Here is an 18006-nt window from a genome sequence, read left to right as displayed (position 1 = left end):
TTTGTTGGTTGGTTTTCGTTTTGTTTCTAGATTTGTTTCATTTGATTGTTTAATTTTTCCTCTCCTGGAGCAAAAGTCACCAGAGAGTTTTGCATGAGGAAACATGACAGTACTTAATGAAACTCAGCACCTAAGGGCATAAGGCAGTTGAAGGTTTTGTTTGTTTGTTTGTGTTTGTTTTGTTTTGTTTTGTTTTGTTCTTTCAATCAGCACCAATCCCGTAAATGATCTACACTTGGTGTAAGGTATAAAACTTTTTTTTTTTTTCTTTTGGAGTGGAGACAACTCCTCCTTCTCCACCCTATGAACCATAGTGTGGGATTTTTTTCAATACTGTTTCTTATGTGTAAAAAACAAAAGAAAAGTTTTCTTTTTGTTTTTACTTACAAAACATAGAGAATATCTTTGTATACATACAGCGACTGGAAAGAAAGCTTATCTGAAGGGGTTGTGACTTATTCTTTTCTTTTTTTTTTTGTAGCATTGGTGGTGGTGATGGTGGTGGTGGTTTTGTGTATTGGGGGAAGGGAGGGTTATATTTCTTGTGAGCGGTGTTTACTGCAAACCAAACTTAAGGTCCCCTTCTCAACTTGGGTCAAGATGCTCTTAGAGTGAAGACTCATACTGTAGCAACTCATAAAGGAGCGGTCCGTCTCGATACCGAATGCCTACTGCGGTGGGGGTGACATACTGCAGAATGTTAATAGTCCTTCTCAACCTCCTGTCTACAAAATGAGCATCCCAAGCTGGGTATCTCTTTCTTGGCATGTCAATCTTAATGAGGGGCCCTTCTGGGTAGTAAGGACGCCCCAACGGGGTAGGGGGCCCCATGGGTCTCACTTGGAAAACGGGCAAGCAAGTGTCAGCCGTGAGATCCTCCTGTTGTTCCGTTACGGCTCTGGTGGGCGTGACCTGGGTCCCCCGGTACCCAGGGGTCTGAGGCGCCATGGGCTCAACATCGGGGGGCAAAGGGATGCCCCAGAGCAGCTCGGCACAACAGGAGCTGGCAAAAATCTTAGCTCGCGGCCCCATGGGATGCAGCACACCGTAATATAAGAGCATCATTGCGATCCCAGCCACAAAGCTAATAAAGACACAACACAGTGCTGGCACCGCGTAGGAGTCAGTGGTCTCCGGGTTTCTGTAAAAATACCAAAGGAACGTCAAGGCAGCATTCTCGGTCAAGACTATCGTATAATATGCAAACATTCGATATCGAGTCCGCCCTTCCTTGACGTTAAACCAGCAGAAAATGTACACAATCCCTACCACCATGTTGAAGAGGATCTCCTCCCACTTGGACATGCAGAAGTCTGTTCCGCCATGGATGATCCAGAAGGCCATGGCACACCAGTGAACCACCACGAAGATCCCAAAGTAGAGCTGGAATATGGAAGCAAAGAGGGCAAAAGAGATAACTCTGGATGAGATGGTGAAGAGGCGCCAGAAGAGTTGGATGAGGGCCCCTCTGTAGCTCATACTCTTCTTGTCGTCCCTGGAGTCCCGCAGCAGCTTGTGATAGGAGGCTAGCACCCAAGCCAGGGACATCAGGGAAGTCACAGAGGAGACACCTGCCGGAAAGACACAAACCCACACAGTCAAAACCTTGGACATCAAGCGCCGGGCAGGGTGGGGGTGCCAGCCGAGGAGACGCCCACACACACCGCAGTCTAAAGGAGGAGGGAGAAAGAAACACACAATCAGACACTGGATCTTGAGGTCACAGCTGTTTCCTAAGCTGACAACTTTTGAGGTCTAGTTTTACTTTTCGCAACCCAGTCTGGAACTCCTGGGGACCCACGACTCAAGAGTGAAGCTGAGGCTGACGTGCCTCGCCAAGGGAGCCGAGAACTGGGGCCACCGTGGTGATCGACTGCATCTGCGGTGGGCCGGGCGGCAGGTGTTCTGTTTTAAGGCATCATGAGCTTGCGGGGAAACTTGTTGCACACACATGTGTGGCCGGGGTCCATGGCCCTGTCTCCAGCAGCCTGGTGGCTCTCAGAAGAGCCCACAGAAGGGATCTGTGAAGCCCATCGGCTTGCTCACTGCCCCAAGTTCCACCACTATTCTCCCCTGGAAAAGCACTGGAGTCTCTATTGCTTTTTCACCAGCTCGCCCATGCCTCTGAACTAAGGTTTTTGCATTTAGTTTCTCCATCCCCTGCCCATGACCACCTTGATCACGGGCCCTGGGATATCCTGCCTGTTTCGGTGGTTGCCTTTCTCATTCCTTCTTGTCTCTCTCATTCTTGTCCAATCTTTGTTTCTTTCTCCAACCCACCACTCTGCTCAAAGTTCTCTGAGGCCTTGGCTTGGGAGGCCCGTCCTTGTCTGGTCTCTGTCCTGACTCAGCAGCACTGTTGCTCATGCTTCAGGAATGCCTTTTCCGCTCACCATCCTCGCTCATCATTCCCTGCATTTCTCCTCGGCGGGCAAGTGAATGTGTCTGATCCCAAGTCATATTTCAATTCCCATAGAGCAATTTTATTTATAATGCTGCCTATTGGATTTTGGTAACTCAATCAAACTCAACACAATATATAGTTACTGGAGTTTCTCCAAATCCACCCACAAGAAACCAATTATTAGGCAAGTATTACCATACAACCCCTCTCAAGCAAGATTCCCCATCACCGCTCGATGCCCTCACGCATTTTCTCCACTCCATCTGAAGCCTCTTTTGTTTTTCTTTTCTCTCCAGATTTCAGAACTAAATGCAACTCAATTCAGTTGGAGTCCTGAATGCTGTTCCTTTGGCACCCATCTCCTTACCAGTTTCCCTACCCTCATACCAGAGCACAATTCCCCTATGACATTCTCCAGGCTGAAGTTAAAGTTACCTTATCAACCTCTCTCACCTCAAAGGTCCATAAGCCTGCTCATCAAGAGACTCATTCAACTGCCCCAGCCCTGCAGCCTTTGGTTTTTCCTTGGGGCTCTGCTCATCATCCCACTCCCCTCTGAGGCCCTGGGGAGAGTCAAAGTTCCCTGTCATTTTACACTCTCCCTGCATTCACCTTCCTTACCCACCTCACTCACGTACTCCCTTCCAACATCTCACAGAGATGCTCAGGTTTACAGCTTGCAGAATGATACAGTGCAAGACTAGAGGAGCAAGATGGCGCAGGAGTAGGAGACCTGGATTTCGTCTGGTCTCAGGAATTCAGCTGAATAGGGATCAAACCATTCTGAACACCTACGAACTCAACAGGAGATCGAAGAAGAGAGTAGCAACAACTCTCTGAACAGAGAAGCGACCACTTACTGGAAGGTAGGACGTGCGGAGAAGTGAATCTGAGGCGATATTCCGGAGGATAGACGGCGGGGGAGGGGGCCTCCAACGGCAGCTTCTGGCAAGTGATAGAGTCGCGGAGCACAAAATCGGAACTTTTAGAAGCCGGCTCCGCTGAGGGACGTTGCTCCAGTGGCTAAGCGGGGGGGGGGGTGGAACCCTCGTGGGAGAGTGTGGTCTCAGGACCCTTGGGGTCACAGAAAGCCCGGGAGTGCCTGAGTGCAGCAGAGCTCCCAGGTATTGGGGCGCGGAAGCCGGCTGCAGAGACGGAGCCAAGGCATGGGCTCTCAGCTCAGTGTGGCCATAAACTATGATCTGCGGCCCAGTCGGGCCACTGCTCCTCTAGCAGGGACCCAACAAGCGGCAAAGCTGGGGAGACTCCCCTCCCTCCCCCGGGAGGAGCGGCACGGGAACGCACCGCAGGGATCTGCTGGGTTTGGAGACTCCACATGGGGTCGGATGCCAGAGATAGAAACGCTCGGTCACAGGCTGGGTGAGCACGGAGTGTGGCCGGAGACCAGGGAGACGGGAGTGACTGCTTTTCTCTGGGGACACACTGAGGAGTGGGGCCCCAAGTTCTCAGCTCCTCCAGGTGGAGATTGGGAGGCCACCATTTTCACCCTGGTCCTCCGAAGCTGTACCGAGAGCTTGCAGGGAACAAAAGCCCCTGAGAGCAAACCCAAGCAGCTTGCTTAGCCCGGACCGACAAGGGTGGGGCAATTCAGCCTCCAGCAAAGACATTTGGGAACCACGGCAACAGGCCCCTCCCCCAGAAGATCAGCAAGAACAGCAAGCCAAGACCAAGTTTACCCATCAAGGAGAACGGGAGAACTCCAGCACTAGGGGAATACTGCACATAGAATTCATGGCTTTTTTAACATGATTCATTAGTTTTTCAAAGTTAATTTTTTAACTGTTTTTTTTTTATTTTTCTTTTTCCCTTTTTCAACCAACATCTTATCAATCCCTTTTAAAAAAAAAACATTTTTTATTTTTCATTTTTAGAGTCATATTTTATCCCTTCATAGTAGTTACCCTTATTTTTGGCATATATATATAAGTTGTTCTCTCTTTAAAATTTTCAGATACAGTTTCTTCTAACAGATCAAAATATACCCTAAATCACCAGTGTATGGCTTTGTTCTAGTCTCCTGCCTGATCTTATCTTCTTCTTTTTTATAAAATCTTCTTTCTTTTTTCAAACAATTTCTTATCGTATCAATTCCTTTTATAAAATCTTTTATAATTTTCATCTTTACAGTCATCTTCCATCCCTTCATTGTATCAACCCTTATTTTGTACATATATAAGTCTTTCTTCCTTTAAAATTTTAGGAGGCACTTTTTTCTAACAGACCAAAATACGCCCAAAATCTAGTGTGTGGCACTGATCCATGCACTAGCCTGATCATATTTGATCATATTCGGGTTTTTTTTGTATTGTTCTGTTTTTGTTTTTATCATTTTCTTTTTGTTTTTTTTTCTTTCTTTTCTCTTTCTTTTTTCTTTCTTTCCCTTTCTTTTCCCCTGGTTTCAGGTCTTTTCTGATTTGTATAGAGTATATTAGCTGGGGACATTGTTAACCTGTTAGCATTTTGTTCTCTCATTCATATATTCTGCTCTGGACAAAATGACAAGACGAAAAAAATCACCTCAGCAAAAAGAACAAGAGATAGTACCGTCAGCCAGGGACCTACTCAATACGGACATTAGTACGATGTCGGACCTAGAGTTCAGAATCATGACTTTAAAGATACTAGCTGGGCTTGAAAAAAGCGTGGAAGTTATTAGAGAAACCCTTTCTGGAGAAATAAAAGAACTAAAATCTAACCAAGTCGAAATCAAAAAGGCTATTAATGAGGTGCAATCAAAAATGGGGGCACTAACTGCTAGGATAAATGAGGCAGAAGAGAGAATCAGTGATATAGAAGACCAAATGATGGAAAATAAAGAGGCTGAGAAAAAGAGGGAGAAACAACTACAGGATGACGAGGGCAGAATTCGAGAGATAAGTGATACAATAAGACGAAACAACATGAGAATAATTGGGATCCCAGAAGAAGAAGAAAGAGAGAGAGGGGCAGAAGGTATATTGGAGCAAATTATAGCAGAGAACTTCCCTAATGTGAGGAAGGAAACAGGCATCAAAATCCAGGAGGCACAGAGAACCCCTCTCAAAATCAATAACAATAGGTCAACACCCCGACATCTAATAGTAAAACTTACGAGTCTCAGAGACAAAGAGAAAATCCTGAAAGCAGCTCGGGAGAAGAGATATGTAACTTACAATGGTAGAAATATTAGATTGGCAACAGACCTATCCACAGAGACCTGGCAGGCCAGAAAGGACTGGCAAGATATCTTCAGAGCACTAAACGAGAAAAATATGCAGCCAAGAATACTATATCCAGCTAGGCTGTCATTGAAAATAGAAGGAGAGATAAAAAGCTTCCAGAACAAACAAAAACTAAAGGAATTTGCAAATACGAAACCAGCCCTCCAAGAAATCTTGAAAGGGGTCCTCTAAGCAAAGAGAGAGCCTAAAAGCAGCAAAGATCAGAAAGGAACACAGACAACATACAGTAACAGTCACCTTACAGGCAATACAATGGCACTAAATTCCTACCTTTCGATAGTTACCCTGAATGTAAATGGGCTAAATGCCCCAATCAAAAGACACAGGCTATCAGATTGGATTAAAAAACAAGACCCATCAATATGCTGTCTGCAAGAGACTCATTTTAGACCCAAAGACACCCCCAGATTGAAAGTGAGGGGGTGGAAAACCATTTACCATGCTAATGGACACCAAAAGAAAGCTGGGGTGGCAATCCTTATATCAGACAAACTAGATTTTAAAACAAAGACTGTAATAAGAGATGAGGAAGGACACTATATCCTACTTAAAGGGTCTATCCAACAAGAAGATCTAACAATTGTAAATATCTATGCCATGAACATGGGAACAGCCAATTATATAAGGCAATTAATAACAAAAGCAAAGAAACACATTGACTCCAATACAATAATAGTGGGGGACTTTAACACCCCCCTGACTGAAATGGACCGATCATCTAAGCAAAAGATCAACAAGGAAATAAAGACTTTAAATGACACACTGGACCAAATGGACTTCACAGACATGTTCAGAACATTCCACCCCAAAGCAATGGAATACACATTCTTCTCTAGTGCCCATGGAACATTCCCCAGAATTGATCACATCCTAGGTCACAAATCAGGTCTCAACCGGTACCAAAAGATTGGGATCATTCCCTGCATATTTTCAGACCACAATGCTTTGAAACTAGAACTCAATCACAAGAGGAAAGTCGGAAAGAACTCAAATACATGGAGGCTAAAGAGCATCCTACTAAAGAATGAATGCGTCAACCAGGAAATTAAAGAAGAATTAAAAAAATTCATGGAAACCAATGAAAATGAAAACACAACTGTCCAAAATCTTTGGGATACAGCAAAGGCAGTCCTGAGAGGAAAGTATATAGCAATACAAGCCTTTCTCAAGAAACAAGAAAGGTCTCAAATACACAACCTAACCCTACACCTAAAGGAGCTGGAGAAGGAACAGCAAATAAAGCCTAAACCCAGCAGGAGAAGAGAAATAATAAAGATCAGAGCAGAAATCAATGAACTAGAAACCAAAAGAACAGTAGAACAGATCCACGAAACTAGGAGCTGGTTCTTTGAAAGAATTAACAAGATTGATAAACCCCTGGCCAGACTGATCAAAAAGAAAAGAGAAATGACCCAAATCAACAAAATCATGAATGAAAGAGGAGAGATCACAACCAACACCAAAGAAATACAAACAATTATAAGAACATATTATGAGCAACTCTATGCCAGCAAATTAGATAACCTGGAAGAAATGGGTGCATTCCTAGAGATGTATCAACTACCAAAAGTGAACCAGGAATAAATAGAAAACCTGAACAGACATATAACCACTAAGGAAATTGAAGCAGTCATCAAAAATCTCCCAACAAACAAAAGCCCAGGGCCAGATGGCTTCCCAGGGGAATTCTACCAAACATTTCAAGAAGAATTAATACCTATTCTCCTGAAACTATTCCAAAAAATAGAAATGGAAGGAAAACTTCCAAACTCATTTTATGAGGCCACCATTACCTTGATCCCCAAACCAGACAAAGACCCCATCAAAAAGGAGAATTACAGACCAATATCCTTGATGAACATGGATGCAAAAATTCTCACCAAAATACTAGCCAATAGGATCCAACAGTACATTGAAAGGATTATTCACCACGACCAAGTGGGATTTATCCCTGGGCTGCAAGGCTGGTTCAACATCCGCGAATCAATCAACGTGATACAATACATTAACAAAAGAAAGAACAAGAATCGTATGATCCTCTCCATAGATGCAGAAAAGGCATTTGACAAAGTACAGCATCCTTTCTTGATCAAAACTCTTCAGAGTATAGGGATAGAGGGTACATACCTCAATATCATAAAAGCCATCTATGAAAATCCTACAGCGAATATCATTCTCAATGGGGAAAAGCTGAGAGCTTTTCCCCTAAGGTCAGGAACGCGCCAGGGATGTCCACTATCACCACTGCTATTCAACATAGTATTAGAAGTCCTAGCCATAGCAATCAGACAACAAAAAGAAATCAAAGGCATCCAAATCAGTAAAGAGGAAGTCAAACTCTCACTCTTTGCAGATGATATGATACTGTATATGGAAAACCCAAAAGACTCCACCCCAAAACTGCTAGAACTCATACAGGAATTCAGTAAAGTGGCAGGATATAAAATCAATACACAGAAATCAGTGGCATTCCTATACACCAACAACAAGACAGAAGAGAGACAAATCAAGGAGTCGATCCCATTTACAATTGCACCCAAAACCATTAGATACCTAGGAATAAATTTAACCAAAGAGGCAAAGGATCTGTACACAGAAAACTATAAAATACTCATGAAAGAAATTGAAGAAGACACAAAGAAATGGAAAAACGTTCCATGCTCATGGATTGGAAGAACAAACATTGTGAAGATGTCAATGCTACTTAGAGCAATCTACACATTCAATGCAATCCCCATCAAAATACCATCCACTTTTTTCAAAGAAATGGAACAAATAATCCTAAAATTTGTATGGAACCAGAAGAGACCCCGAATAGCCAGAGGAATCTTGAAGAAGAAAAACAAAGCTGGCGGCATCACAATTCCGGACTTCCATCTCTATTACAAAGCTGTCATCATCAAGACAGTATGGTACTGGCACAAAACAGACACATAGATCAATGGAACAGAATCGAGAGCCCAGAAATGGACCCTCAATTCTATGGTCAACTAATCTTTGACAAAGCAGGAAAGAATGTCCAATGGTAAAAAGACAGTCTCTTCAACAAATGGTGTTGGGAAAATTGGACAGCCACATGCAGAAGAATGAAACTGGACCATTTCCTTACACCACACACAAAAATAGACTCCAAATGGTTGAAAGACCTAAACGTGAGACAGGAGTCCATCAAAATCCTAAAGGAGAACACAGGTAGCAACCTCTTCAACCTCAGCCGCAGCAACTTCTTCCTAGAAACATCGACAAAGGCAAGGGAAGCAAGGGCAAAAATGAACTATTGGGACTTCATCAAGATAAAAAGCTTTTGCACAGCAAAAGAAACAGTCCACAAAACCAAAAGACAACTGACAGAATGGGAGAAAATATTTGCAAATGACATATCAGATAAAGGGCTAGTATCCAAAATCTATAAAGAACTTATCAAACTCAACACCCAAAGAACAAGTAATCCAATCAAGAAATGGGCAGACGACATGAACAGACATTTTTCCAAAGAAAACATCCAAATGGCCAACAGACACATGAAAAAGTGCTCAACATCGCTCGGTATCAGGGAAATCCAAATAAAAATCTCAATGAGATACCACCTCACACCAGTCAGGATGGCTAAAATGAACAAGTCAGGAAACGACAGATGTTGGCGGGGATGTGGAGAAAGGGGAACCCTCCTACACTGTTGGTGGGAATGCAAGCTGGTGCAGCCACTCTGGAAAACAGTATGGAGGTTTCTCAAACAGTTGAAAATAGAACTACCCTACGACCCAGCAATTGCACTACTGGGTATTTACCCCAAAGATACAAATGTAGGGATCCGAAGGGGTACGTGCACCCCAATGTTTATAGCAGCAATGTCCACAATAACCAAACTGTGGAAAGAGCCAAGATGTCCATCAACAGCTGAATGGATAAAGAAGAAGTGGTATATATACACAATGGAATATTATGCAGCCATCAAAAGGAATGAGATCTTGCCATTTGCAACAACATGGATGGAACTGGAGGGTGTTATGCTGAGTGAAATAAGTCAATCAGAGAAAGACATGTATCATATGACCTCACTGATAGGAGGAATTCTTAATCTCAGGAAACAAACTGAGTGTTGCTGGAGTGGTGGGGTGTGGGAGGGATGGGGTGGCTGGGTGATAGACATTGGGGAGGGTATGTGCTATGGTGAGCGCTGTGAATTGTGCAAGACTTTTGAATCACAGATCTGTACTTCTGAAACAAATAATGCAACATATGTTAAGAAAAAAGAAAAAGAAGAAGATAGCAGAAGGGGGAGAATGAAGGGGAGTAAGTCGGAGGGGGAGACGAACCATGAGAGACGATGGACTCTGAAAAACAAACTGAGGTTTCTAGAGGGGAGGGGGTGGGGGGATGGGTTAGCCTGGTGATGGGTATTAAAGAGGGCACGTTCTGCGTGGAGCACTGGGTGTTATCCACAAACAATGAATCATGGAACGCTACATCAAGAACTAATGATGTAATGTATGGTGATTAACATAACAATAAAAAATTTTAAAAAAAGAATGATACAGTGCAATAATAAAAACTATTATGTTGGCGTGAGCATAGAAAAACCTCCAAACTGTTAACTGTTACAATGAATATGTATTGCTTTTGTAAATAATAGCAACCACTGTTGACAACAAACGGGAGAAACCATCCCAATTCCTCCATAGAACCCAATCTTGAGAACACCTAATGAGTTTCCTCTCACCTTTCTGGAAAGTTCTGAACACGGTACTTGATGTGTCCTGCTCTGCCCTTTGTACACACAGGGCATTTCCACCAGCACCTGCTGAGGCCACGTGTGCTCTGCAACCAAGTCACAGTCGTCATGCTAACATAACTCCTGAGTTTGTTGTCTGGTGGTGGGGTGGGAAGGGTGGGGAACGGGTCCTCTTTGGAGTCAGATGATTTAGGCTGTGGGTTTCCAGAAGGCAGGGAATGTGCCATCATCTTGGTAGTCTGTGCCAGGCTTATTACCAATCCTGGAGCATCATCAGAAACTTCCTCTTAAACATCTTTGTGACGTTAGCCCTCTCCTGGTGAACTCATTTCTTGATGTTAATAATCTTGGTGGTACCGCTGACCTTTAATAATCAGATGGGAGTTCTAAAGAAGCTGAATGGGAAGAAGACTTGGTTTTTTTTTGGTTCCTTCTAACAAATCAAAATGTATTACTTCCCTGGTTCTAAGAAAAACAAGAGTGCCAAGTTCATGAAGTAAGAAAAAGCAGCTTAGCTTTTGCCGGAGCATGGTCTAATTCAGGCTTATTCTGATGTCTGCTTTTGAACAGACTTGGCGGACAGAAGCGGGACAGCCCCTCAGCCTTCACTGTGCTGATCTCAATATTCTGTGCGTTGTGACATTCGCCTGGTCCATACCAAATACAAATAAACAGGAATTCATGTCCACCAATCACATAGCCATGCCAAGTACAATTCTTCCTCATTAGTCCATCTTCTGGGTTACCTATGACATTTCCAGATCTGTTCCTGTGGTTTTGAGAGCTGGTGTTCTGTTCCTGCCTCACCCTTCATGAAGTGTTATAGAAACTGCTTCCCTTGGAGCTGACCAGTACACTGCTTGGTTCTTGGTTAATGCTTCCGGAATTGCTCTCTAGAGTCCCGCATGAATGTTCCCCAAACATCCTAAGACATTAATGCGAATTACAAGGGGGGGCTTGGGACACAGTCACATGGAAGACAGATCTGAGGGCCCGGCTGATGCCCAGCCTCACTCTTACCTCTCTGCCTGTCTGTTCCCAACTTGGTATAGTGTAGATCACCAAATGGTATATCCACAGGAAGCTTCATGGACCATCCGTTTCAACCCACCCATTCAAAGGACGCAGAAGTACAAGGGCTTGGGTTCCTTGCCCAAGATTACCCTGAGGACCACTGACAGTACAGTTAGGCCCATGGTACAGCTCTCTGCCTGCCTGATCACATTGGTCCCGGCTCTCCATGCTTTTTGCACCCTGTCCCTTGGTCAGCTCGGGTCTCCAGAGGCCTACCAGGTAGCACCTTTCCTGAGGTCATTTGTGATGAAGGCCATCAGCCTTCTCTAATGGCAGATGTCTGTTCTAACACCAAGCTGTTGGTCCCTGAGGGCCTTGAATGCCAGGCCACATCCTTGGCATTGTGCGAATGCTCCAAGTTAGAGGAAAAAGGGAGAGGGGAAACTTCTGACACCTGGCCCATGTGCAGGGTGCTCAGGGCAGAGGCCCTGCCCAAGACCACAAAGAATGCATTTGTCTGGAGCCCCTTCTCCTCAGAGCCAGAGCAGGGTGAGCAGGGATAGGAAAGAACATGAGTGGGGACATCATGCCATGCTGAGCCTGCCCCACTCTCTCTGCCAGCAGCATCGATAGAGATGATCCTATGGGGCAGGGGGAATGTCCAGAGGTGGCTACTTTCTAATTCACCACACTCACCAAAGAATTCCTTGTTCTATGCAAAGCTCTAAACAAAATTTTTTTCTTTGGTGGTGGGGGGGGGTGCGTCCAGAGTTAGTGCTGCTTAAGAGCTGAGTACCTAGAGAGACCAGGAAAACCAGGCCCACTTTAGGATCCCATTAGGGAGTTGGGTTTCTCACTGGCTGCTCAACAGAGGGTAACTCTTGCCCTCCAGGTACTCAAGAACCAATGGTACAGGGCATTAGATACACTTGTTATCAAACTCGCCTCCAGGAAACTTGTCTGGATCCCATCGATGACATTGGCACATTTGTTATGCTTGGTCAATGGATCAAATATCCTATGATTTGCCAACTTTGCATCATTTCCCTGGACAAAACCTGTGGCCTCCCACACCCACAGGACTATAGGTGCATCTCATCCTCGAAGGACTGTCAGCAGAAGGTGCTTTGGGGCAGCCAGTTAATTCTGGGGGCTCAACTGGGGCAGGGGAGGGAGAGCCCCAGACAGATGTATTCCTTAACAGTGTAGCTGACTGTCCCAGAGAACACTGCACTGAGCATGTACATGCCTTATCTTATTTAGAAGAACCATGTGATGTAGGTACTTATTGTGGGCTGAACTGTGTCATTCTTCCCCCCAAAATTTCATGTGTTGAAGCCCTAATCCCTAAGGCCTCAGAATGGGACTGTATTTGGAGACAGGGCCTTTAAAGAGGTGATTAAGTTAAATGACTTCATTAGAGGGGGCCCTAATCCAATCTGACTTTGTTCTTATAAGAAAAGGGGATTTGGACACACAGAGATACCAAGGATGCACTCACACAGAGGAAAGACCATGTGAGGACACATGGAGAAGGTGGCCATCTACAAGCCAAGGAGAGAGGCCTCCAGAGAAACCAGTCCTGCCTCTACCTTGATCTTAGACTTCCAGCCTCTAGAACGGTGAAGAAACAAAGGCCTTTTTTTAGCCACCCAGTCTGTGGTATCTTATCACAGCAGCCCAGCAAACTAGTACAGTGCTCTAATTCCATTTTTTAGAAGAAGAACCTTAAGATGTTTTTCAAAAATCATACATCTGTCAAGAAGTAGAGTCAGGATTGAAACTCAGAGTCTGATTCCAGGGGCCCTGAAAGTCACTGCTGTACTAACGGACCCCCCAGACATGGCCTTAGAAGAGGCTGGGTGAAGGGAGAGGAAAAAAGGTTGAGGTACTCTGGGTACGAAGGATTTCAATTTTTTGCTAAGTGGACAGGGTATCTGAGAGAGGCCCTTGATTTTGGAGCTACAAACCGAATTTGCATTCTAGTCCGCGTTCCTCAGGAGAGTAACATTCAAGCCACAAAGAAAGAGGTAACTCCAATAGAATTAACTGAGATCGTTTCCCTCTGTCAAGTGATTAATCTTCAAAGGCCTGCAGTGTATTCCATTGCAGAGGGAAGAAGGGCAAAGTTTTCCCTCACTGCTGTGGCTCACTCAGAAGATTTCTGTCACACCTGAGGTTAACCCAAAAGTCAATGCATTATCCTGGCCAAGACCCAAGCCCAGGGGAACCACCCTTGGAAGGGGCCTTGTGGCCCCCTATGAGATTCTCAGACAGGCCTGGGAGCATTTACAATTTGCTCCCACTATGGCTTGATCACTTTTTGTATTCCAAAGGTCAGACTGGAAATTGTTAAACACTTCACGTTCGGCTGTGACAAGTTCTGGGCAGTGACCTTCACGGCTTGCTCACTTTTCCTGGTGCAGACCAGGAGGCGGGGCTTGCAACTGGCCCACTGAGCCCACTGGAGCCCAGCCCCACCAGCTGGGAAGATGCTAAGCTGGAGCCTCCTCGGGGGTCACTCCCCCTGAGAAAAGCTTGGGAGTGGGGCCCTCAAGTTCTGATCATAGGCCCAGGGTTTAAGATTTCCAGAAAAGGAATGGCCATACCTATGACCAATGGAACAGAGCACGAGGGGCTGCAATCTGCAGTTGGACACCCCTTACCAAGAAGCAGTAGTCATCAGGGAAGGCCCAATTTGGTGGTGTCAGTACAATATCCAAGCGTCACTCTCAGCTGAACTATTGCCAGTTGGGGAACAAAACAAAAAATGTGAGTGTGGATGTCCCATTGCATGAGAGACATAGTAACATGGTGTCTGGGGAAGGACGGGACTCTAAAATCAGAGGGCAAGGGGGCAGATGAAGTGGAAGAATCCTAAGGAAAGATACGATGCAGTGGGAGGAATTAGGGTACAGCCACCAGGGTGAGTGAGGTAGGGGAGCTGAGATATGACAAGCCCAAAGCAGGGCCACAACCAGGGCAGGGCCACACCAAGGGGCCAGTAAGTGGGAGCTCCAATGCATGTGGGTTCAAGGAGTACTCTGAGAACCCCTAGGGGTATCTAGAGATGGCCACAAGCCTTCCTGAGTGAGAGTGGACAAGGTCAACAGCAGGACCTTGTTCTGTGGGATGGTATGTGCATGCCCAGGTCTGTCACCAGCTGCTGTCCCCCACCTTTCTGCTACAAGGGCTTAGTACCACCACTAAATCACATGTTGGAAAAACACTTAGAAGAGGGATTGGGTGGGGCACTGAGCACAGGGTGGAGCAGGGGTAGGAAGAGTCAGCTGTGAAGACTCCCAGCCCCCTCTCTCTTGGCTCCCTCCCATCAGCATATAACCACGGTCAAGTTCCTCCGGTCTTAAAAAGACTGGATCTTCCCTGGATCCCTGCACCTTCTGCCAGTGAGATCCACCTCCCTTTGTCTCTTCTACTCCAAACTTCTCGAGGATAATCCCCTTGCTCCCTTAACTTCGCTGCCTCCCCTTTACTACTGACCCACAGCTCCAATGGAGAGTTCTCTTTGAAGTCCTCAACCAATTCCTGCACCGTGCAAACGACTTATCTCTCCTGACACTGTGTGACATTTGGCTTTGGGATCCACTCTGTCTGTCTGTCCTCACACTTGACTGTTAGCTATTGCCCTAGTCATCCTTTCTTCGCTGGGCTACTATCCCCATTTCACAGGTAAAGAAACTGAACCTGAAGTTGAAAGATTTCAGTGTTGCTGCAGCCACGTTCTGACATTACATACTCACCTAATTTGTATGGTATGATACCCCTAGAGATTCCCCAAGCCAAGAAACATGCTCAACTGGCTATTTGTCTACCTGCACGTCAAGGTCAGTCAAGGTCAACATCTGCCTCTTTCCACCATCACCTCTTCCCTGAAGTTAATATTACGGGAACTCAACCATCTACTCTTCAAGTCCCCCTTGTGTATTTTCCCCACACTGAGTTCCTTTTAGATGGGTGGTTTTTCACTTTCCACCCATCCAATATCCCCTATCTTCCAACATTTTTTTTAAAAGTTTATTCTCTTCTTGGAAATGCTCCCAGAAAAAAAGATAAAGCAGCTGTGTGCACAGTGCTCAAAACATTCCTGCCTGTCTCCTGTCCTCACCTCCACCCAGAAGACACAGCAAGGGAGCACTGGTGCAAAGTTACTTTCCCATTTGGGCAACTGGGGGAAGGAAACCAGCATTATGGATGCCACCTAAAAGACGTTGAGTAACTTGGCCAAAGTTACACAGGTAGTAAGCAAGAGAGCTAACAATGGAACCTGGGATTATCTCACTCCTCAGCCATGATCAGTGTGCTTGAGCCGGCTCATGCTGGCTTGTGAGATCCAATTGTGAAATTTGCAGGAATTTTGGGGGCTGGCCGATGTCATGTTGGAGGCTTGAAAGAGCCGATCGTTAAGCATTTACCAGCACACCACTTGTCAGGATCTATTATCCTTCTTGAAAAATTTAGTGGACCTCATTGCAAGTTAGACGGGCCCCATAAGGCTGTCCTCCATATTCCAACAGCATACTTCTAGGCAAACCAACGCATTACTGGCTATCAGTCAGAATTATGCTCAGTAAGTGTGATGTAAAAGCAATAAAGAAACCAATCCCCTTTTTAAACTTTCACTAACAATATGCTAACAGTAAATAAGTGAAGGTCTGACAGTCTTCTTTGACCTTCAGTCTTTTGCAAGCACTGACATCCTCATTTTGGTCACATCTCTGTGTTTGGAGAGGGTGTGATCCCCATAGGAGGTTACCACATGGGGTAACCTTAAGACATCCTTGATATTTCCAGACTGACCCTTAGTGAGGGTCCAAACAGAAGATGGCATCCACCATCTGTGGATGGCACCCTCGGGACTGACAAGGGCAATCAAAATGGCCTGGTGTAAACAGAGGGCGGGAAGACTGGAAGGTCTCGGGAAAGCTGACATCTGAGAAACCATACCATATCCTGAAGAAAAAGCTCTTTAACATCAGGGAGATGGGCCAAGGGGGACAGAATTTGGCCACTACACAGATAGTCTGTGTTGTAGAACATCATCTTACCATGGTTTATAGGATATATCTCTTTATTGGCTCTGTATCCAGGCTGATCGTCATCTGCTAATTGCTAATAAAGATTTCAATAATAATGATCTCTCCCCTCTCCTGAACAGCTACCGGGGCTCAGACTCCAGGCTAAGCACGTGACACACAGTAACTCAGTTATTCTTCCCTGCAAAGGTAGCTGAAGTCATGGGCTGATTTGAAGATGGGGAGAGTAAGGCTCACAGGCTAAGGAACTTTTCCATTATCAAGTAGTTAAGAAATCACAGAAGAAGGATCTGAACTCAGGCCTGCCTAACTCCTGAATTCAGAGCCCTTTTGTAAACACCAGGGAAGGTGTGTCTCCTCACCCATACCCAGATTGATGAATCGGCGTTCAGATTTTATACATCAGTTTCTTAACAGTTTGGTTATTGTGTGGCAGCCCTCTGATCACCTCTGTGAGCATTGACAAAGTCAAATTTGTGGGCCTGCCAAACTGAGGACCCACCCCTGGAAGGCCCTGTGTGCCAGTATGTGTGGAGGCATCTCTCTCATCCATCTCCCTTGCCTGGGCTGTTGGAATGACCTCCTAGCTCTGCATCTGCCCTTGCCCCAACAGTCTATTCACAATCCGGCCAAAGTGACTAAGCTACAGTATGCCCCTTCGTGTGGCCTCCCAGGCATGGTAGGCTGCCCAGGGCCACAGATTTTTTGCACCTTTCCCACAGGAGGATATGCATTCCCATCCTGTTGAACTCAAGTGTGGTCTGGGGCTGGCTCTGACCAGGGACACACGAGTAGAAATACTTGTGTCACTTCCAGGCAGAAGGCCATGCTCTCCCACGCTCCAAGAATAAGCTGCTCCACCAGTGACCTGTGACAGACATGCAACGAGCAGGAAATGCAATCAACGTTTTAAGGCACCAGAATTGTTTGGGTATTGCAAATGGCGACATGGGCAGCCTCTCCTGACTGATGTGCCACCTTGTTCAGGGTTAACACCATGGTGGGTCCTTTCAGGAGCCTTCGGGGGCCCCCCATGATACTGCCTGGGAGCAACAAGTGTAATCTGTCACTTCCCTGCTCATGCCCTTCAGGAGATCCCTTCTCCAGTGGGTGTAGATCTAAGTTCCTTTTATGGCATCAGGCTTTCGTACAAGGCTCTATAGGACCCAGCCCCTTGCCAGGGGTTGGGGGGGCTGCTGGTGGTGGTCCCTTGCCTCCGGCTCCTCAATCCCTTGGCCCCAGATGTGCTCCAGACTCTCTCCTGACTCAGGGCATAGACACTTGCCCTTCCTCTGCCTGAAATGCCCTTTCCCCAGATATCCTAGGGCCTCACCAAGCCCTTGACTCAAGAGACCAGCCTCCCAGCAAGGCCATCCCTGACTGCCACACACTGAAAACTGCACCCCTCCATGTCTCCTCCCACTTTCCATGCTTTATTTTCTACCTTAGTCTTTCCCCCACCACCTTGATAGACTTTATCTCTTATTCTATTACTTGTTCCTTTCCTTCTTTCTTTCTTTCTCTCTTTCTTTCTTTCTTTCTTTCTTTCTTTCTTTCTTT

The 18006-nt window shown here is 45.6% G+C and overlaps 1 protein-coding gene across 1 annotated transcript in view; it reads right to left on the bottom strand.

The window, feature by feature from the left end:
* Positions 1–309: 309 nt before the first annotated feature.
* The window catches only part of XKR6 (XK related 6), a 314180-nt gene continuing 296483 nt past the window's right edge, over positions 310–18006 (bottom strand). The window contains exon 3 of the mRNA XM_025873756.2: positions 310–1571. Coding sequence (XP_025729541.1) covers positions 607–1571 — 965 coding nt within the window. The 3' untranslated portion in view covers positions 310–606. The remainder of the gene's footprint in view (positions 1572–18006) is intronic.

Source organism: Callorhinus ursinus, unplaced genomic scaffold (assembly GCF_003265705.2).
Source record: "Callorhinus ursinus isolate GAN/ISIS: 27379988/994484 unplaced genomic scaffold, GSC_fseal_2.0 scaffold4, whole genome shotgun sequence".
NCBI classification, from domain to species: Eukaryota; Metazoa; Chordata; class Mammalia; order Carnivora; family Otariidae; genus Callorhinus; species Callorhinus ursinus.
The sequence above is the reverse complement of the archived record's forward strand: the minus strand, read 5'-3'. Positions and strand labels throughout refer to the sequence as shown.